We start from the raw sequence: 22,375 nt of genomic DNA, 5'->3' as shown, positions 1-22,375 counted from the left end.
CACGGGTACAAACAATTGCAGCGTCGATTTCAACATCATAAGGCGGGGCCTATAAATCCAATGCTCCTCCACGTCCCTCATCACTTCCTCGTCTTTATTTTTCCTTATTACCGAATCACGTCATTCCTATTAGATCGAAAGGAGTAAAAAGTCTAAAATAAGAAAATATCGACGAGATAGAAGAAGTGATGGTGGCTCTGTATCATCACCCCGGCACGCCCCAAACAGGGAGACTATCAAGTTCATTTCTTATTAAATGCGACGTGTTTTATTGCAGAGGTGGAAGGAAAAAGACGAACGCTAAGTGCTAGTAGAATATATACCTAAGTTGTGCTAACTTCGTACACGTATAATACGTACACAGATGCTATGCTATGCTATGGGGGGATCATGTGGGAAGAAGCCGAGCGTGTGGGTGGGCCCTTTTTCTCGGCGAGAGTGTCAATTATCTATCGTCACTGACAGAGTCGACAATCTACTCATTTATGCATGTCGAAGAAGAAGGAGGAGTGTGTATAGGGGACCCCTAAACAGCCCAGCACAGCAGAGCAGCAGGAGAGAGTTTAGCGACAGTTTTCTAGCGGCCAAGTGCTAATCGTCGCCCACCGAAAAACGTTTTTGATGGTCTTGTTGTTTTGTCTCATCTGCAATCAACCCAGCCAGCACCACTATACACCCGAAACAGCTGCTGCTCGGCTCCTTGATGGGAAACAAAATGAAATCTACTCCTATATATATTACTCCTTTGGCCTTGTGTACTGTGATGGAAGAAGGGGGGCTAGATCATTACAGCGACACATCAACTTTGTCGTCATTATTTTTTCAAAATTAAAAAAAGTAAAAAACAAAAAGGAATTTTCCCCATTTTGGCTGATGGCGTACGTCGCAGCCAGAGTCTTTATTATCAAATAAGAAGGCTGGCCTGCTGCTGCTGCTGCTTGTTTTTTTTTGTCTTGTGTGTGCAATGGGCCTTTTCTTTTTAAAATTGGAAATTTGGGTGGTGTAATTTTTTTTTCAGTTATAAAAACCGGCGGGCGAGAGAAAACACACATGAACGGTTCGAGCTGTTTATAGGCCAAACCTCGTCTTACGCATTTCCGGTCTGTTGTTACAAGGTTTTTTTTTTTTTTGTTGTGTTCCCAAAAATAAAATTGTTGTTGCAATGAAGAATAAGTATAATATAAAAGATCAATGTCTGTTCAATACACCCGGTTAGACGGGTTGATGAAAGGAGGAGATATGGCCAGCATCAGGGTTGTGATGTACGTTGGCGAGCAGCAATCTATATACAGAGAAATACATTGGTTAACATTCAGCTGTTTGGTTGTTTGTGTTGTTTCATATCTATCGGGTGGAGAAAATAAAAGGGCGAGGGCATGTAACGAGTAGTGGAGGAGCTCCTCCCCTTTTCCGTCATGGCTACTGGTCTTGACACCGGATCATCCATCAGAGAGAAAAAGGGCCAGGCCAGCACACAGACAGCGCAGCCGAAAAGAAGGCTGGCCATGCATAACAGCAGCAGCAGCACTACAGTTGTTGTATGTATGTGTCTAACCGACTGACGGTTTCTTGGCTTTGGCTATATGTGGCTGGCCCAGCCAGTTGACACACACACACACAGGACTGGCATATCCATCTCACTCTCGTCCGTTGCTGCTGTTTCAAATAGAAGAAGGAAAAGTCGCCGTTGTTGTTGGTTTCCTCCCACTGGCGGAGATCACCACACCCTCGGCTTTGGTGAACGATAGGACGGGCCATTGCAAGCGGGAATAAGTGGGCGCAGTCACGTCTCACAAGTCCAGCCCCTTCTCTTTCTGCTTTGCCCTAGATAGCCCGGCCCATCGACCAATCATTTCCTTCCTCTTCATTTCAATCTTCCCTTTTCTTCTTTTCTCTTCTTTTGCCTTTGATTCTTCTCTTCTCTCTGGGCAGCGACTGGACTGGACCTTTACCACCGCCACTACTACTATATAGACTGGGAGAAGAGCCGGCCCGAATAGCCATCCCATCCAACACAATAGCTCGGCTAGCTGCATGTCCTTATAGCCCGGCCCGGCCGCATCGATGTGTTGTGTGTAGACACCAAATCATGGCGGCGCTAGTTGGGAAAACAGTCGAGCTCTGAGCGTTGCCGACGGCGGATTAGAACTACTACACACACAATTCTTTTCTTTACACACACAAGGCTATACACTACACACACTAGCCAAGAGAGAACTTGGGAGAACCTCTTGGTGGGTGTAAAGAAAAAGGGAAAAAGAGTTTTGCCTACATACAGACCGCAGTAGTTCTTCAGTCGTTGCTCCGGCCTCCAACCAGAAGGACATCACTGACTCAACCAGTCCAGCAGCAGCAGCTAGTGGCCCAGCGGACATGGTTTCACATTGAACAACAACAACAGCAACTACTACTTGTACCTTTGATTGTTTCAAACACAACTTGCAGTGCGCGTCATCAAGTGTCGATTTGATCCTCCCAAAATTTGATTTTGTTTTTTTAAATTCTGGTCGTTCATTTATTGACGCAAGTGCGACACACACGCGCCGTGTCGTGAGTGAATAGAAAAAAAGAAGACGACTGCTGTTGTTGGTGACGTCGGTCGGCTGTGCTGGGACACCTGTGCGCGCGCTCCCGCACCATCACATCGCCATACTCTCTAGTGTCCCTCAGTCTCAGTGCGTGTGTCTGTGCGTGTGTGTGTGTGTTGTTTTTCTCGGTTATTTCTAACCGCAGCATTCACCTTCAATCGGCTCAGCCGTGCGAGCCGAATTGGACCTTTTAGACGCCAACAACATCCACGTACAACATCCCCCACCACTTATCAATATATCTTTTAAACGGTAAGTGAAACAAACATTTATTTGGCTCTCGAAAAATCTTCGATGGATTCAATTATAGAAGAAAAATGAACTCGGTATAGGTGGTGTAGCTCATCAACTGTATAAATTGCGTCATTTGACAGATGTCCAATAAGTTAGATTATGTTGATTCGCAATGCTCGGTCTTGGCTGACCAGTAGCCACAGCTCTCAGCCAAGACCAGCCGGTGTATGAAAATGAGATGCCGATCAATCATTGCCAATTTCTCGTCATTGGTTTATTGTATACAGCCGAAAATCTAATCCCGTTGTTGGAAAAAGACAAAGAAGAGTCTTCTAGAAATGCTGTTTGCTGGGGTTTTTTGTCACCGAGAAACTAATCTAAAAGACCGTCGTCGTTTTGATACATCATAACAAAAGAGGAGAGCATTTCTTCCTCCTCGCCCGGCTTATATAATGTGTAACATGGAACTCGTGCGCTGATGGGCAACGGGCTTGACAGCCGCTTAATCAACACCGCCAATCAACAGAAACAATCTCTCCCTTTTGGTCTTTTGGTTTTTTGGTTTTTTTTCGAAAAAATCAAACAACAACAACAACCCAGGACGAAATCCCCCATCCAAAAAATATTTTGAATAGAAAAACAACAAAAATTCAAACCGGTTTCAATGATAGCTCCTGGCTGGTCACCAGTAGCCACACAATTTATTCAACTTATCGAACTGTTTCTATCTTTTTATTCAATTAATATTTTCTCATATCAAATTCTAAATTCAATTTTTATTTTGAAAATATTTTCAGGTTGGAAATTTTTGGTGTGCCGTCGGTTCATTTGAAAATAGAAGAAAGAAAGTGAATTTGTGATTTTGGGACTTTGGCATCATCATCTGGGCGCGTAACATTTAAATTCGACAAAATGTACAAGGGAATGAACCAAACGGCTGCCCAGCATCTCTTGTCCAGCATGCTGCCCTACGACTCCATGGGCGGGATGGGCCTCTACGAGCAGACCAAGCCCAGTCTCATGTACAGAGTGCCGCGCGTCATTCCCGACCAGAAGGGCCGCTTCGAATCCGACGAGCTCTTCCGTCGGCTCAGCCGAGAATCAGAGGTAAGATCTTGACGGTCAATCTATATAGGCCGCCGCCATTGGCCTGCTCAAATATTAACCATCACATTTTTTGGGGGGTTGACGGGGAAAACCCCCTTTGGGCCGTCGGAATTGAATTGGTTGTAGTGGGGCCAGAAGAGCGTCTCATTGCGGCCGCATTGCGGTTTCTGACTGTTAGCCGCAGTCAACAGTTTTTATTTGGTTGTTTTCGCCAAGGTTTTCGCCAATATCAAATTCGATCGACTGTCTATAGAGATAGTAGTAGAGTCCTAGAGAGCCCGATGGAATACACTCTCTCTATAATCATGTATTTATATTTATACACAAATATGACAAGAGATCTCTCGAGCTAATCTAACGTGTATATAGGCTTCTTCACGCTCGACTCTCTATATCGACGCGATCCTCCTGCTCAACGGCCCGTTCACCCGTCAATTCGCTATCTCCTTTTATATTATGTTTTATATATTTTTGGTCGAGACACATTCCAGTCGAGAGAGAGAGAGGCGTTATAATAGCCAAGTCTCAAAAGATATGAGAAGGCCAAGTGGCTGCAGTTGGCTATACACACATCTCCGTATGTAGCTTCTAAGGGAAAAGTCATTATGTTGTATTATATATATTATATTGATCCACGGATGGCTGGGCAACTCTCACCAATGTGTTATTGTCTGCAACGGCCGGTGCTGCTGGCCCAAGAAAAAGAAAAACCAACAACACGGCACAACCTCCCGCTGCTGCTGCTGGCCGAGAAGAAAATGAAAAATAAAAAAAAGTTCTTTTTTTCTGGGGCTGTGTGTGAGAAAGTTAACTCGGCGGGGATTTTCTTTTAAAAAAATCTATTTGATAGAAATAGTAAAAAAAAGGCTGGGGCTATATGATCAGGTACAGAGGAAATGTCTGGCCGGCTACAGGAAGGACGGGCGTCAAGAAAAGAACTTGCCACTCGGTCCAACACCAGTGGCAAAGAAATAAGAAAGAAGAAGAGAAAAGGCTGACCTGCCCACATTTCCCCGCTGTGCACAATCGCCCTCCTTAAATAGTTGTCGTCGTCGGCTGGGCTCTTCATTTCGCGTTATCATCTGGGCCAGCGGGACGTCTCTACATCCACAGACGGACACAAGAGAGAAATGTCACCACACACCACCGGGGCCATTCAACACACATAACCGATCACTACGTCTTGTTCGAGTCAAAATGTTGGCCAAAAAAATCCTATTGAATATTTCGTCTTCAATTGTTTGCTGCCGGCCCCGAAAAGAGTATTTCTCCATTTTTATTATTGACATCTCGGTCTCGCCTATTGATAATAGGCTATTTACGGTGGCTGGCTGTGTCCAGCGCGTCGTAGAGAGAGAAGAGACGGACTTATTGGCTGTTAAAAGTGCAGACAGCCAACAAATCCATCTCCTGGTGGACAACAATAAAACACGGTTGAAAATAATAAAATAATGGCCCCCAAAAATATAAAAAGATGAAAGGCAAATATATATAAACGACAGTCTTTTACCCCCCGACGGGTATATATCTTCTAACTTTTTCGCATACAAGGACTGCTGGATACTGCTGGCTGGGGTAATGGCTCAATTGATCTATGGCTGGACTCTCTGACTCCTAACTCATATATATAAATATACGACTCTTGGGCGCCTCTTGTAGGTTTTCCGTAGAGGGGATGAATGTTTTTGTTGGTCATTTAAAAATTTAAATCGGCGTTCCACAACTGTTAAAAAAATGGAAGAAAAAAGGGAAAACTTTCTCCATATTTGCCGGGCCGTATATATACAGCCACCAAATAACTGTTGTTGTTGTTGTTGTTGTATGGTCATTGGCGTGTGGTTGGTGGTTGGCCGCAACACTGGCGGGGGGAAAAAGATGAAGAAGAAAGACTCGGATGATCAAATGCAGTTGTTATAACGATATACGACGAGAAATGTAATCGAGATGTTTGGCCGTTATATTACTATCAGATGATTATTGCGGTGGGGCTTGTTTGACGTTTACACGTCCCTTTGTTGGGACCCAATGATTTTTCAATCAAACATTGATTTTCTGTTACTAATTTGATTCGTTTTAATTTGAATTATTACAGGTGAGATACGTTGGATTTCGGGACCGGCCGTTGGAGGAGCGCCAGATGAGATTTGCGGCCGGATGTCGAGAAGGACACGCTGAAATCGTGAGTTTGACTTAACTATTGCAATTTTGAATCTTAAAAACTAAGGCCGTCTAAAAAGTTGTGTGTTGCCTCCGTTGCGTGTGTAAGAGAGGCGGCCAAGTGGATAGAGCTAGAGAGAGAGAGGCTCTATTACGTTTTGTGTGTGTGTGACATGAAATTGATGAGACGCTAACGAGCTGTTTGGCCGCCGCCCTGGCTCAAACTCTCATCGGAAGACGACGACGACGACGTCGGTGGGAGCAAACGTCTCGGGGGGGATTTGGCTCCCCTCAACAGTGGAGTAGGATCTCTCCTTGAAGGAGTGGTGGAGAGTGGATGTGTGTTGGCAGCGGTAGCCAATGGGCGGAAAGGAGAGAGAGGGGAAGAAGCCAACAAGAGAGAGAGATCACAGTTAAGACTCGACTAAATAGACGCGATGACAGCAGCGCAGAAGGGCGAAAAAAAGGAAAAGAACTGCCGCCCGATCAATATAAGATCCTCACCCCACCACCACCACCAGTTCCATCCATCCATCCAGCGCAGAGAGCCAAGAGTCTCAAAAAAGAGAGAGACTAACGGATGTGTCCGGAAGAAGAAATAACTTGATAGGAAAGAGAGAGGAGAGAGATGGACTTGCGCTGTTTGATGCTTTCACGCAACTTTTTTCCCCCTCTTCAATCTATTACACGACGACCGGATTCATTTGATTCCGGCCGAGAGTCAAAATGGGGAGGGGAGAACTTCTTTTTTCTTTTGATGACGAGCGGCCCGGTGTTTTTGGACCAGTTGGAAATCTACCAAGGAACGAAACAAAAATTGGTTTTTTATATTCGTTTGGGTTTCCCACGTTTTTCGACGCCAGAAAAACAGAGAAAACACAAACAGATAACACACAAACATTCAAAACGTGAAAAAAAGGAAAGACGTTATCGACCAACAGACTGTTGTGTGCAGCAGGATGTGCGATAAAAACAAAACCCAACCGCAGACTGTCAAATTGGAAAATCCGCATCCTGCCGATTGAAATCCAATCCTCATCTCGTTCGAGAGTTGCTAGTTTTACCCCAAAACAAAACAAAAAATTGAATTCGTTTGCATCGGTTTTTATAATATTCCAGCCGGGGGAAAAAAAGGGTTGGGCGTTGAGGATCCCGTCAACGTCCGGGCCAATGAGGAACGACGGCGAGCAAAGAGTTGGGATGAGACAACGCCGCCGGATCAGCAGCAGTCGCATAATTTTTTTCCAGGAAGTGTGAAAAATGTTGGGTCGGTGCCGGTCAAACGGAAACAGACACACACACACACACACCATATAACACATCAAATGTGTCTCACACACACAAAAGAGTTGTGAAGAAATTCCTTTTTTCAAAACGCAAAAAAGAAAGTGGGTGGAGTCAAAGAAGAAAGCGGCGCCTGAAATCAAGGCGCCATGATATTTTGGCGTGATTGTGAATGATGTTTTTTGTTTTGTCTTCAGTAATAATAATAAGAGTGACAGAGAGAAAGAAAGAGCAAAGCCTGAGCTTTTGTCTTTGTTGTATACGTATACGTCGACGTCCAAAATCCAGCCCAAAGTCACGCAAGGCTTCTTATATTATATATAGCCCTTAAAGTTTTTGGGTGGCCGCGGCCGTGTGGCCACATGTATTCAGAAGAAACGCCGACCAACCGACCGACCGACCGAGCAACTCGAAGAAACGGAACAGGATTAGACTGTACACACATACAGGGAAACACCCAAGGAATATCTGAAAAAAGAAAAAAAAGAAGTCGCACAAGTGAATGTGTACCATAAGAATATATAAGGAACTCACTGGCGAAAAAGACATTCAAATGGTTCGGTCGGTTATATTCGGTCGTCGGTCGCTAGACGATCACTTTACACGCAGCCGGAGAAGTACATGGGGAAGACATTTCGACCGGGGCTCTTGTGTGTTGTTCTTTGCCCGTCGTCTTATTCGACAAGGGGAAATGGATATGCCCATCAGGATATCTCGTTTTCTCAGCGTGTCCGGATCACTGCGCCGAGCGTCTTGTTTGTTTCTCTCTCTCCCCTCACACTGGTCGTTTTTCAATATCAGTTGTCTTTAATATAATGAGCGACGCTGCTGGATGTGCATCAAGACACGACAATGTTGTGCATTAAGGCTTCTCTCTTTTTCTCTGGTCGCAATTTGACATACATGTACCATCTCTCTCAAAATGATAATATTGTTTCGTAGTAGACGTTCTATCGATTTCGAATATCTTATGTAATCTGTTTTTCAAATTTTTCATTTGTTTTCTCTCTGTTTTCTTCCACCATATATAGGCTATTGTGGCGACGGGCACTAACTTCCAGTTAGTCTTCGGACCGGGCACGTGGGGTTTCAGCAGCGACGCCAACCGCGATTGCGATTTCGACAAGGAGCCCGGCAAGGTAAGACACACCACTCTGCTCTTCTTCTACAAATGCCAACAACAACAACAACTCCAAAAATAATAATAAGAGTGTATAGGGGGGAAAAAAAGGCTTTTTTCGTTACTGGAAGGAAACCCGAAATTATAAGAACATTTTTCCGTTGTCGTCTGAGAGAGGGGTGAAATATTATAAGAAGAAGACACAGCTTTAACAAAAAGTATAGAGAAGAACATGTATGGTATTCAGCAGCGCAGTTGACGATAGAGAAAATAAGAAAAAGTATCAGAATTCACAAAGTCTTGGAAGAGGGGGGCGAAAGAAACCCGCAGCAAACAAATATATATAATTTTTCGGGCTGTGTGCGCCGTATAGTCTCTTCTATATTTCAATCTATAGAGACTTGTAACGATTGGAGCACGTCCAGCTTATATACAGCTCACTTCTTTAACTTTGGTGGAACGACGACGCGAGTTATATTGTTTTATTGTTTTGGGGGTCGTCCCGTTTAAAGAAAAAACTGATTGCAGCAGCCCAGAAGTCGCACACACACAAAACACAATGGAGAGAGACAAATGCCTCCGCCGGCCATATAGAATCCTCCACACACACACACACTGGAATAGAAATATATAAAGTCATATCTCCTCTCTCTTTTTTTCCTATATGAGTAAGGCCGTCGTAAAAAGATAAAAAACCCCAAAAAGATTTAAAAGGAAGAAGATGAAGAAGCGCCAGCAAAGGGTCACGACCCTGCCCCAGCAGCAGCAGTGTCTCTATGACAAAAGACGGACTGATGTGTGTCTTGTTTACAACCCTCCTTCCCTTTGGGCTTAAATGGCTGGATGTAGTATATATCCTCCGGTCGTAAAACATAACAGCACAGAAGAAGAAGAAGAAAATAACACAAAAGAGCATTTTTCAACACACACAAGACAACCAGCAACCACCACAGCAACACCACACAGAGCCACCACCATCACCAGAGGAAAAGAAAGTTGACGATCGCGCTCGCGCCGGTTCCTCAGTCCATTTCTCTGCTGGTCAAGGAAAATAAAGGCCCGAACTATATTGGCCTGGCATGGGCATTTTATTGCGATTTTAACGAGCCAAACAACCGTGCCCATTGAGAGAGAGAGACGGTCGCAGATGAGGAGAAATAAGAAACGCTCTCGTCGTTTAGACGCCAATTTGTGCATTTTCCCTTTTTTATTTTTGTGTTGGCAGGTCAGCTGAAGGCCAGCGCTCGTGTCTGGACATCTTTTTAGGCCTACGCCTATAGTGTAGTCGAAACTTTGTCGCCAAGAAAGGACACATAGTTTCATAAATTGCAGTTGAGATACAATAAAAGAAGAGGGACGCTATATTCTTGGTGGGCCAGAATGAAGGGGGGGGGGTGGTTGGAAGGGGGTGAAATCCGAGAGAGAATAAGAACTGGTTGTATATATTTTATAGAGCCTCCACACGACGATGCTGGACGAAATACGATCGAACGGACCGACACTTAATATCTAGGTCTCTCTCTTTATTATATCAACCCCCAAACTGCAATGATATGAAACCCTGCTGGCGATATCAAACATGTTGTCTCCCTATTTAATGTACACTCGACAGTATACATTTGATAATCATCTTCTCAAGAGCATGTGAGGTGATGTACAAATCAGGTAGAATTTGATGCGTCTGTTGTCCGGGTCACGTATTATATAATCAAGTGATATTTAGCCTACTCAGTTTACTGCTGTCCTAGTCATCATATATAATTTCACTCTGTTACACCGGCGCGACCCCACACACACACATTCATATTTTCACTGCCATTTTTAAATATTTTAGACCACCACCAGAGATAATTTCAATCTTCTTATTTATTTCCCCCCTGGCTGATTGAAAATGAAGCCGAAAGTTTAGTCGAGCCGATTTTCGCAAAGTGAACACGGCTGCGTGATTCTTTTATTCTATTCCTTTACATGAAAAGATTGAAAAGGGGTTTTTATTTTTCTTCACAATTTCATCCTCATCATCACAGCACCCCCCTGCGAATATGCACAGCCCAGGGGATATAGAGGAAAAAGGATTTCATCCGCGCGGTTGAATCAAAAAACGCCCAGCCCAAAAAACACCGACAAACATTTTTTGAACCCCGCGGCCAGCATTGTACCTCGTCGTTTACATGTCGGTGCGGATTAAAAGAGAATCTCTTCGAGGAGGAGGAGGAACTATGGGGAGCAGCAGCAGCACGCGCTCTCCGTTCAAACACAATTGAATAGAAATTTCTTTCTCTTATTGACGTGTAGACCATTTTACTGCCCATCTCTTTTCTTTTTTGGATTGTTGTTCTCTCCATGAATGGCGGATATGAGGGGGGGTCCCAACACATCAGTAGACACGTATACCATTGATTGGCGCTCTTTAGGGCCAATCAATTAATCATATTTCCAAGGGGTTGCCAGCAACAGCTCAAGCGCGTACATCAGCAGCTATATAGGCTATTAGTACAGGATGCCGACATCTCTCAATCACAACAGTCGGCATCAAATGAATGATCTGCTCGCCGTTTTTCATCGGTGTGCTGCTGTTGGCCCCCCTCTTATATCCACTCGAGTGACTCGCCGATGTTTCTCAAACTGCACAATTGTTGCAGTTATACTAGTCCCCCTCCACCGCCTGGGTTTGATGAGGGCGGCTCACCCCCTCTTGGTCTTTTGTAGATTCTAATGAAATATCATCATGTACTACAAAAGCCTACGACGAGATCCGACGCGGAGATATAATCGAACCTTTTTTAAAAAATAAAAGCGCCGCGCATAGCGATGCCGGTAGCCACCACACATGTATACGGCAGGATTAGAGAAACCTTTTGTCGTCCCCCCTTTGATAAGAGAATCTAAATATGTTTCAGTGTGTCTATAAATACATGCCTTGAATGAGTTGAATCGCTATCAAACGAGCCATGTTTAATAGTCGCCAGGAATGTCGGTGAATATTACTAGGGGGGGGGGGGGGATCGGAAATTTTCAAGAACAAGTTAGAAACAGGAATGTTGAGAGTTGAACTATAAACCTCCGTTAGTATAAGCGATATCGAATTCATTTTAAAATTGAGTTGGCCAGAAGACTTTCTAAATAAATCGACTCGGTTGATATCAGCTGGTTGTTGGGGATACATTTTATTTTTAGCTGATAGGCGATAAACGGTTTGGCGTTATTGGTCGGTTTATTCCCTGCGGGGGGTTTGGTTAAACTATAGAGTATCAGACGAACGCATTACATATATATCTCTAATATACAGCTGCTATATTTAGCCGTATTACATATGGGTGTGTGTGTGTGGGAGATATGTAGGGATGCCCACGAGCGCCCACACTTTTTTTTAAATTTTATTTTTCATTTTTTGGTCAACCGAGAAAAAAGAAAATCCACTTGGAACAACATTTATTATTACGCGCCGTTATACCGTTTTAAAAAAAAGGCGCGGATTTATTTCCTTTTTTCAAACGAAAATTCCACAGGTCTGCTATTCCCACTGTTGAGTGTTTGGCAACCCGTGAATAATTGAATCTCCATATAGTATTATATAGGCCTTGTTGTGTATAGCTATTGCTCCTGGAATAGTCTCTCCACACGATCGTGCCGGGCTTGATTCGAAGGCTATACCTCCTTGTACTACCTTGAATGTTACACACAGACGTTCCTTATTTTTATTACATCGATATAGCCATAGGCCATTTAACCGCAGACGTAATGCCCTTTTTGTTATGACGTCCACGCCCGAAAGAGATGCGTTGCCGGAATGCGTTTCGTCACCAATGTGCAATAGCGATAGAGTATTAGCCTAATGTACGCACACAGTCGTCGCCAGCAACAGCGAAAAGTTCTAATCCAATTCTCTCCAAGAAAAGGTTGTCCAGTCATTCGTTAAATCTAAAAATATCCGCACCCTCCACCAAATACATATAGATAGTCTATAATCTGGCCGCCGGTACACCAGTTAAGGGTTTCCCTGTCTAACGACGTTTGAATTTGGCGGCACTCGAACGGTCGTCCCCCATAATCCAACGCAAAAAATTCCAGCCGAGAAAAAATGTGAGAGCGGAAATGTCGACGTGATTTGAGCGTTCACGAATTGTGTGTCCCTGACGGTCCCTTTCATCCGGTTAGCGAGTTTCGTTTTTCTACCCAAAAAATACAAGAAACTTAAACAGGCGCCTGGCGCCCAGTAGAAAAAAGGAAAAAAGGAAATTATGATCCGAGACACAGCAGTGCTCAGAGCGGACACGGCAGAGTAGACAAACACATTTATCGGCTAATATCCCCTTCCTATACTCCTTGGTCCGACTCTTGTACGTAATATATTTTCGGCGCCGGACTTCCGAACTAAACAACAAAAAAATATCTCCCATAGACGGACTCTGGCCGGCCAGGCAACAGCTAATGTAAGAAAAAGAAGGGAAAAGTCGCCAACATAACAAGAGCAATTCAGTGGAGCGAACGAATATTATATGAGAATAGAATAGAAGCAAAGTGTGTCTTGCTGCAGAGGAAGGACTAAGTAGTTATATAGCATATAGCTTATATGTCTTGAACCGAGAGAGAGAACTCTGCCGGCGGCCATGGAACAATCGCCGGATAATTGAGTGCAATTAACTTCTTTTTCTTCTTCTCCGGACTCTATCCATAGTGTGTACGTGGGGGGAAGACCTACACACAATCACCTATAGACGTGTGTGTGCTCCCCTTTTTTCTTCTTCTTCTCTTTTTAACACAACAACTGTACTCCTGGCTGTTGTAATAGCCTGAGACACACACACACCGCCTCTTTTCATATCCTCCGCGCGTTGCTGGCCGTCCTGTCTGTATAGCCCCTTGAGGCGACTGGAGCTGGAGTTCGAGGTGTTATTACTATCCACTGTGTGTGTGTGTGTGTACAGGCGAGCTGGAAGAAGAAGGTTCCTCCGCTTATTGCCGACTTCCGGAGTTGTTTCCATAGTCCTCCCCGCTGGGCTTCCACAGTCCGCCATCTTTGTTTCTTATATAGATTGGCGTCGTCGTTGCAATCTCGACCATGTACAGTCAAAAAGTTTTCTCTTTTTTTTTCTTTTCTTTCCGGTCGTGAGGCAAATCATTTGATGTTGTTACGTAGGTAGTTGTGTAGTATATACTATTTATTGTTGTGAGTCTAAGACTATCCGGCGTCTTGTGTAATACCAATCCAAACACAAGTTGATTTTTTTATTTGTCGCTGCTGTTGGATTTTTCGATCGAAACTTTTTGGGTTGTTCCTCCTATATGGCGACACATCCGCGTGTGTGTGTGTAACGACGCACTTTGTGTGTGTGTGTGTGTGTGTGCTGGCCCCCAAGAAAAGAAGGAAACTTTCTTTTAACTTTTATAGCACTTTGTTGTTGATCAGGGAGACATCAACTTCCGCTCTTTTTTTGTTACTCTTATATCTAAAGCTTAAACAAAAAGAGGATGTTCTATTATATTATATAGACACTTAAATAATCAAACATAAATATTAGTTTCTCTACTATAGCTCCTTTTTTTTTTCTCCTTTTCATTTTTAATTGTCCTCCCGGGCCATTATTTTCCACGACTTTCAACTATATACAAGACTATGTCTTTTCCCTATGTGTGTGCTGTGTGTGTGTGATTATAGACCCCGGGATACCGGGGTTGGGCAGGGGGTCCATTATCGTTCCCCCGCAGTGCGCCCGCTCCGTTCCAGACACTTTTCTTTTTCCAACCTTCATGGAACCCGAAAAAATAATTTTGTTCTTTTTCTTCTTCTTCCTTTCGCCTTTTAATTTCTTTTTTTTTCCACCTTGAGGAAAGGGGGGGGGGATGTGTCGTATTAGCGTCTCTTATTGTCATCCATCATTGGCTGCTGCCGTGTGTAATTATTTAAAAACTGGGGGAACAAAAATTTATATTATAACAAGTTGCCGCCCGGAAGAAGCGCCATTGGCCGCTGGTATTTTTCATTTTAGCAGGAAAAAATAAAAGGGAAAGTAACAAACAGGCGTCGGGCGGAAGTTGGAAATCAGATTTTCCCCTCTTCTTCTTCGTCTAGAAAAGTTGTTGCCCATTTTATAAACTTCGAGTATGTATATACTATATAGCTGCTGGATGGGAGGTGGGTGGGGGGGGGGGATCGATAGCAACTGGGTGATGCGCATGTGCGTCCAACCCGACACCAAACAAAACGGACGGACGTGATTGGATTGGGCGCGGTTCGGTCAAGTCCGCCTCCCACCCTATGAGCAACTTTCTTTTCTATTTCTTCTGTTCGACGCTTGAAGAAAAAGAGCCGACGCTGTTTTCGACGGGCGTCCGTCATCACCGTCCAAATTGTCCCGGGAAAAACAAAAAAATCAACTGCCCGCGATGAAACCCGCCCGACATTAACTGTCCAATTGACGTGATAAAAAAAAACGTTCAGGCGCGCCGCCGTTTGGTTTGTTGGTTTTGCGCCAGTGGGCGGCGTCGTCGGCGTTTCTTTTCTGGCGGGACTTTTTTTTTTTTTTTGGGACAAACGAAAGAAAATATACAAACGGACCTAAATATAATCCTAGCAGCTGGACTCTTTTTTTTTTGTATACAACCGGCCGTCGTATCTTCTCCATTTTGTTTTGGTTTTTTACACCCAACAAACGGCCAACTAATCGCCGCGTAAAATAAAAAGGACAAAAAACCGACCACCATTTCCCGGGCCGTGTGTACATTATATTTGTTTATCCTTCAAATTTTCGTTTTGATGCCGACCCTAGTATATTATACACAAGAACAAAACGCCCACACACACGCACGAGTATATCGATTACATCATTCGAATGAATGAATTTCGAAAAGATGGAATATAAAAAGAGCTAGTCAAAATGTCGATGACATTTAGATAAAAAAAAAAGAAATAATAAAACGACGGACAGAAATCTTTTTTGGGGTCCGAAAGCGGATGGATGTCGAACATTCCGACACAGCAGACAGACGAGAGAGAGGCCACCTTCTTTTTTATCTTTTATTATTTCCTCCGTCCTATTTTTTAATATTATATGATGTAGTCTAGGGGTTTTCTTATTTAGTCGCTCTCGCTCGCTGCTCAGATGTAAGGAGACGTGTCTTGTTTGTGTAATTGGATCTCCTTTTGTTTGTTTGTTTGTTTTGTTTCTTTTCTTTTTTCCTCTTTTGTGTTTGTCGGGAAAAATTTTCTCCATTCCATTGGGTCGGCGAGCGCGCGGCCAGTTTCTTTCCTTCTTCTTCTTCTTCCTTTTGTTGTTGCGGTTGTTATTGCAACAAGACGGACACGCACGCACAACATCGACCTTAAACCTGATGCCTTTTGCCTACCTGCCTCATTATGCAACGACTCCCAACAACGCTCGATCGCGTCTCTACCTGCGCGCCAAGCGCATTCTATTAATAAATAACCAAAACCAAAATACCTAAAGGAAATTTGTGCGATCAATGGCTGAATATTTGATTATTTTGACGAGGGGAATAATCGAAGGATATGCCAAAAAAAGAAATGCGGTAACGTCTGTACGATGAGATGACCAGTAGTCGCGGTGGATGGCCCAGGTGTTCACGATTGCCGCCTGGCACAGAACCTGTCCAATTGATTTGAATTTCTTCTAGAAAGAAAATACCACGCGGGGAGAGAGGGACAATATCAGCAGCTGTCGACCCCAAAATCATTAGACAGGCCACGTCAAAACCAGTTTCTACCTACCTTCCTTCCAACTGGAAATCGTTTCTTATATAGTATTTCGGTTGACTGTTGTCGTGATTGCTCATTTACATACGCAGTAGTACAACACGCTGCGTATATTATAATCAACAGCAGCCACCAGTTGACATGACAAACTCCACAGCAGCAGCTCCACTGCAGCTCTCTTGTCCGTCACAGAAAAGACTTGAAACGGTTCTGGCCAAAATTGTCCTGTGCGCGCGTATACCTGAATTGAGGTTAGATCGTGTGTGTCCAACAATCAGGTGTATTAAAAACCAACAAAAAACAGGTGTGTTGGTTACAAAACAACTCCAATCAACAAAAGAAGAAGAAGAAGAAGAAAAAGTTTTGTCTTTTTGATTGAATTTTCGCTGCGACCGTGTTGCAGGTTAACACGCGCTCGATCGTCGATTTAACCTTGCGTGAATGTTAATTAGATGTGACCGCTGATACGTCCATCTCTCTCTGTATACAATAACCCGATTGGCAGAAGAAGAAGCTACTTCCTCCCCTGGTATTTTTGTGTGTCTCGGTAACTAAAACAGAAAATTGCGGATGGCATCGGCAGATGTTTTCGTTACGCGGTCGACTGCGTCCGACAAGTGGGAAAAAAGAATAAGAAAAAATAAAACATTTTCCCTTCTCTAATGACCGGCCGTGTACGTCCTCCTCCTGCGCCAAATGTCTTTTTGTTTCATGAAAAATAACAGCGCGCCGAGTCACTCTGTTTAAATATTTATAACGCACAATAGCATATAGGCTACACATTTCTTTTTATTCTTTTTAAAAAACAAGTTTGCCGAGGAAATGAGCTGAGACACAGCAGCGAGCAAACTGTTTTTGGCTTGTATTGTTTTTTTGGGGGGTTTTAATAGGTCCAGCAGCCCAGCACAGTAGAACAGTTGATGGTTGGGAATGAATTGGTCGTCCTCTTGATGAGTCGAGATTCTGCTGCCCTTCTGGGGGAGGTTATAGTTTCTTTTTAAGGGGTGGACAACAACACATGAACGGCCAAAGCTACTACTACTACCACTAGCTTAGATATATCTAGATATATCTTTACCTGGGCTGGCTATGGGGCCAGGTTATATTCCTGGGCGGCTATTTCGAGTTAATATACGTCACTCTTGGTATTCGTATTGGTGGGTTGTTTTGTCAAAGTCGAGGAATAAAACAGAAAGAAAGAAAAGAAAAGAAAAAAAATATTTAAAAGACGAAGGGTGGAGGAATAAGGACAGGTAGAAAGAGAAGAGGCCATCTCTTTTGCTCATGGCGTATAAGACATGGCCGCGCTGATAATTTGTCCGCGTCAACTGTCTTGTCGACAGGTCATTTTTATCAATAAGAAAGAGACGAGCTTGAGTTCGAGTTGTGTGTATATATTTCGTCGTAGTAGATAATACGAGAGGAGGGAAAAAAACAATGGCGTTGACTATATCTGTCTCATAGCAGCGACTTCTCCATTCGGCCCTTCATTTCCTTCTTCTTCTTCTTCTTATTTCTCCTTCTTCCTTTACAACAACACAACAACTCGCAGCGCCCAGCAGTGTATTGATATTTATAAATGACCGCTGATAGAATCACATTTCCATCGTCTTTTCTTCTTGTGTGTGTGTGTCCAGGGGGATTTTATTTTTTTAAATTTTTCCAGGTCGGAACAATTTTCTTTTTTTGTTTTTTGTTTTAAAAAAAAGAACAAAAAACCGAAATGTCCATTTGAGATAAAAACCGAAATGAATGAGAAGTTCTAAAATAACTTGTATTCAATCACCCATGCAGGTTCACATCAAGTCACGTTTCATTTTGAACGGAGTTTGCGCCAAATGGCGGGGATGGCTCGACCTGGACCGCCTCGACGGTGTCGGATGTGTCGAATTCGACGAAGAAGCCGCTCGGGTAAGTTTTGTTTTTGCTTTTTTATCTTATTCTTATAAATTTGATGTTTTCGCACTTTTGGGTTCTCGGTCGATTGAACGATTTGCGTAATAGCCTGTCATTATGTCTGCCCGCACACAGTATGTGTTGGATATGACGTCAATTGAGCGTTTTGCGGGAGATGCTGAACTCGTTCATCGCCAATTGTGACGTAATGATGATAATAACAGCGGTCGGGGGGTGGTGGGAGGAGAAATAGGCAAATATTATAAATGAGCATCGTAGATACGGTCTGTACGCTCCTATCACGGATATCTATCCTAATAACATGAAAAGAGCGAATAAGAAATCATCAAGAAAATCGAGCGGTGGAGGTTTGCGGCCGCCGTCTGGAAACCCGCAAACCCCGTCGCCACCACCACAGCGAAAGAGTCGCACTTTGACGGAGGTGGAAAAAAAAGAAAAAGAAAATTGGAGGTGAAAAATAAGTATAGAAAAGACGATATGTACAACCGCACACCACACACACACGGCATATATATATATAAGGCTACGCTGACTTGTCTGCACACCTTCCTTCAATTTTCTTTTTGTTGAAGAAGAAGAAGAAGAAGAACGGCACGCTCAGACCAGGAGCTAAATACACTGTGTGTCTATTATTTTTACAGTTTTTCTAGAGCTATAACATCACAACCAGCCAAGTCAGCCCAGCCCAGCGCAGGGTGTACTATAGTCTACATATACGGCGTGTAATATTCAATATGCACGCCATCAGCTAGGCACCGGTGATTGAATAGCCTCTAATGATAGAGAGCTGTGCTCAGTTTGCCTACCTATTTTTTTCTTCTTCTTGTGGTTAGGAGACCGCGTCGTGTTATTCCCCAATTTTCTTCCTTCCTCCCCCCCAAAAAATAAGGGGATCCCAAAGCCCAAAAAGAACATGGAACTGTGCGTTATATATTCTCCTTGTAACAAACGCGACCGTCGGTTCCGATATGACGGAAACGTAGCAGTCTACAAGGAAAAGAAAAATGAAAATTCGGTAGCCTTTCTCTTCTTTTCTTGTTGAGCGCCACCGTATTATGTACAGCAGCCCATCTAGAAGCGAGAAACAACTATAAATATATCTCAAATATTCTTCTTTCTTTATTTCCAAGTTCCTTAATCAGTCGACGCGGCGTCGAAAAAAAGATGAGAAAAAAGGGAAAAACAGTTTAGAGATACACACACACACAATTGTGTTTCGGGCTACCGGTTATATAGGGTTATCTCTCTTCTCTCTCTCTAGAAGTGGGTGGTACTCGTCTTTGGTGTCGACATGTTTTTTTTCTGGAAAGAAGAAAAAGAAAAAGGGAGTCGGGAAATTGGCTGTGAATTTCGTGCCCGACGCAGCGGCGCCGGTAGAATATTTCTAGGCGACCGAGAATAATAAGAGCCGCGCTCACTAACCGCTTGCACGTTGTGTGTGACCGAAATAATCACATCGCCGAGGCCCCTCACCGTTTCTGTGTCTGTCTCGGTTACACATTTCCCTTCCAAAAATGAAAATAAGACGAAGGGAAATAAATCATCAGAGAGAAATATCATCATGTGATAGGCCAAAGGAGAGACCTAACCTGACCCGTCACGCCAAACACGCCAAACGACGATCAACTCAATAATACGTAGGTGGTAGCTCTACCAAGCAGAAGAAGAAGAACCTCGACTCTCCCATCAAACAATTACCAGAGCTAGAATATAATAGAAGCTGAGCGTTTTGAGAATGTTTCACGCAATTGATGTTGATTCAGTCGGCTCAATTTCCTTCCTGGATCTTTTTTTTTGGGTATTTCAATTTCTCCAGTGCTGTTGCCCGGCGAGATATATATCAATTCGTCATCATCTGTCCGACTAATCGTCTCCGTTTTTCTTTGGCCTCCGCAACTTGAATGTGTTTACCGGGGGCCAATGGGTGGCTATGAAAATGGTCGTCTAACAATAGCGATATGGTGGTCGTGGTAAAATAATAATAAGAGTCGATCAAGTCATTTGATGCCACCACCACCACACCAGCCTCTTAATAATAGGGCGCCATTAAAAGAACCTGATTCCAGGCTCTCTAGCCCGGCCCCTATATAGACACACATAAAAGGCTGTCTGCTATATATATACTACTAACCACTTTTAACTATTATATCATCATCATCATTTGATGGTTATTTTTCTTCTTCACATGAATAGAAAAATAACAAATTTATTAACCGTTTATTCCTTTTTTTTGTGTGTGTGTTCAGATTGAAGACGTTTACCGGCGGGAACAAGTCGAACGTTTCAATCAGCGCCTGCGCGAATTCGAGGAAGACCAACGGGCCTATCGCAATCATCACGTCGCCGCCGCCGTCGAACGCCAATCCCAATCTGAACACAACAATCCAGACATGGTCGATGTGAGTTGATCAATTATTATTATACATAACAATTTCTTGATTCATCCTTCACATTTCCGGTTGAGAAACAAATGACATTTCACTTATTTGTTACGCATTGTCCGACATTTTCGTCTAATTTTCTCCTTTCGGAAATGTGTTGATTATACAGGCGCGCAAGAAGATGGATCTATCCTCAGGCCACGCCCCTCACTGAGTATTAAAAGAGAGCCGTCGGATGCAAGGACATACAACACTATACATAAAATATATCCGTCGATTGTTTTTTTTCCTTTTTTTTCCCATCATCTGCTGTTGTGTGTGTGTGTGTGTGTGTCTAATTTCATCTCAACCCAAACAGACAGTTAGATGATTGCCGTCTGCGTGTCCGTTATTCAGTTGCTCTTCTGTTTTTCTTTTTCCTCATTGCGATGACTGAAACAATTGTCTTTTTCTTTTTTTTTTTCGTGTGTGTTTAATTGCATGATAATGATATATCATATATACGCGAGCGATTCGGACCGCTAGTCAGGTCACACTTGAATTCAAATTTCACAACAGCGCCAGAATTTCGTGCGTTTCTTTTTTTTCCCCAATCTCATCGTCATCTCATTTTCTTCGTTCGTTTTATTCTTTCCCCTCGATATATGGACTGTGTGTGTCTTGGGTTTTCTATGTTTTTTTTTCTTCTTGTTAATATCACAATTCTCCTGAAACGAAGAAGAAGAAAATAGTAACTTGAACTAATAACATTTTCAATTGAAATTTATTAACTGTATAATAATTCGGCGTGTAAACTGCAAAGAAAAACACATCAACCACAGCGCTAAAAAAAAGTTCCTCTCATATCCATCATCCGGAGTGTTCAAAATGAAAAACCTGCAACGCTTCCTCCACACTATTACAACACCTCAACCATTTTTGTTTTCTTTCTATATTCTGTTTCCCTATCGCCGTGTTGATTTTGTACGCACGCAAAAATAATAAGCAGAGATTTTGTCCTTTTTTTTTTTAATGTCTTTTGCGTTCGAAAAACTTTCCGTGACGTAATAAGAATGACAAATCATTAAATTCAAATTTCATCTCGAAAAATGAATTTTTTTAAATTTTTTCGTGTGTGTGCGCGTCTTCGGTGTTACATGATGATGATGACCGCCGTTCGTTCGTTTCAACTCCGCGTTATTGATCCTTTATTGCGTGTTGTTGTACAGTGTGTGTGTGTGTGTATGTGTTTGTGTGGCGTCCACATCAAATATACCGTATACTATATAACATTTCATTGCCTTGATAGTCGTTTTTTACTATTTCAAAAGAAATAAAATCAAAAAAACATTGGTAACAGTTTCTGCTGGCCAATGTTGTTGGCTATGACACAAGATTGAATAAATAAATAGGAGAGAAAGAAAGAATAAAAAAACAGCATTGAGGAGCCGAGCCCCATGAGATCGTTGCCAAAGTATCGGATATCTCTCGGTGGTTCATACTCTTGTAGTACGCGTCCTTCAAACGGGGACACTTGAGAGATGCTTGGCTATTATCTTTTGGGTGTAGTACTCGATCCATCGGAGCTGTTTGTGTCTATTTCGAGAGGACGCCGCGGCAAAAAGCGATCCGGTTCCGTATGGGACAACGGACGTCTTGCAACAACCAGGAGAAAATTCACAATAGCAGGAAAAAAGAGAAAGAAAAACGTCTTCTTCTTTTGGTTATAAGGAAAAGAATAAAGTATAAAAAAACACGGATATATAATTGGCCGGTTTTCTTCTTCTTTTATTGTGCGTTTTATTTTTTTTTTTTTTTTTTTGTTATTGTTGTGTTCGTTGTGTATTATATTGTCCATCGCGGGTTTCATCAGAAAACTCGAGTTGTAATTTTT

At 42.9% G+C, this 22,375-nt stretch overlaps 1 protein-coding gene across 1 annotated transcript; it reads left to right on the top strand.

Annotated features, from left to right (window-relative positions):
* Positions 1 to 1,989: 1,989 nt before the first annotated feature.
* Positions 1,990 to 21,773, top strand: LOC124341297 (protein big brother-like). The gene is made up of 7 exons (XM_046794343.1): positions 1,990 to 2,840; positions 3,620 to 3,929; positions 6,022 to 6,108; positions 8,402 to 8,509; positions 17,999 to 18,115; positions 20,368 to 20,520; positions 20,672 to 21,773. Exons 2-7 carry the CDS (start codon positions 3,735 to 3,737, stop codon positions 20,714 to 20,716), a joined length of 705 nt encoding a protein of 234 aa, XP_046650299.1. The 5' UTR covers positions 1,990 to 2,840; positions 3,620 to 3,734; the 3' UTR covers positions 20,717 to 21,773.
* The last annotated feature ends 602 nt before the right edge of the window (positions 21,774 to 22,375 follow it).

Source organism: Daphnia pulicaria, chromosome 5 (assembly GCF_021234035.1).
Source record: "Daphnia pulicaria isolate SC F1-1A chromosome 5, SC_F0-13Bv2, whole genome shotgun sequence".
Taxonomy (NCBI): domain Eukaryota; kingdom Metazoa; phylum Arthropoda; class Branchiopoda; order Diplostraca; family Daphniidae; genus Daphnia; species Daphnia pulicaria.
This window is presented reverse-complemented; position numbering and strand designations above follow the sequence as displayed.

Coding starts and splice junctions, on each gene's coding strand:
- LOC124341297 (XM_046794343.1), top strand. CDS start 3,735: ATGTACAAGGGAATGAACCAAACGGCTGCCCAGCATCTCTTGTCCAGC. Junction 18,116..20,367: donor TCGACGAAGAAGCCGCTCGG/GTAAGTTTTGTT, acceptor GTGTGTGTTCAG/ATTGAAGACGTTTACCGGCG. Junction 20,521..20,671: donor ACAATCCAGACATGGTCGAT/GTGAGTTGATCA, acceptor TTGATTATACAG/GCGCGCAAGAAGATGGATCT.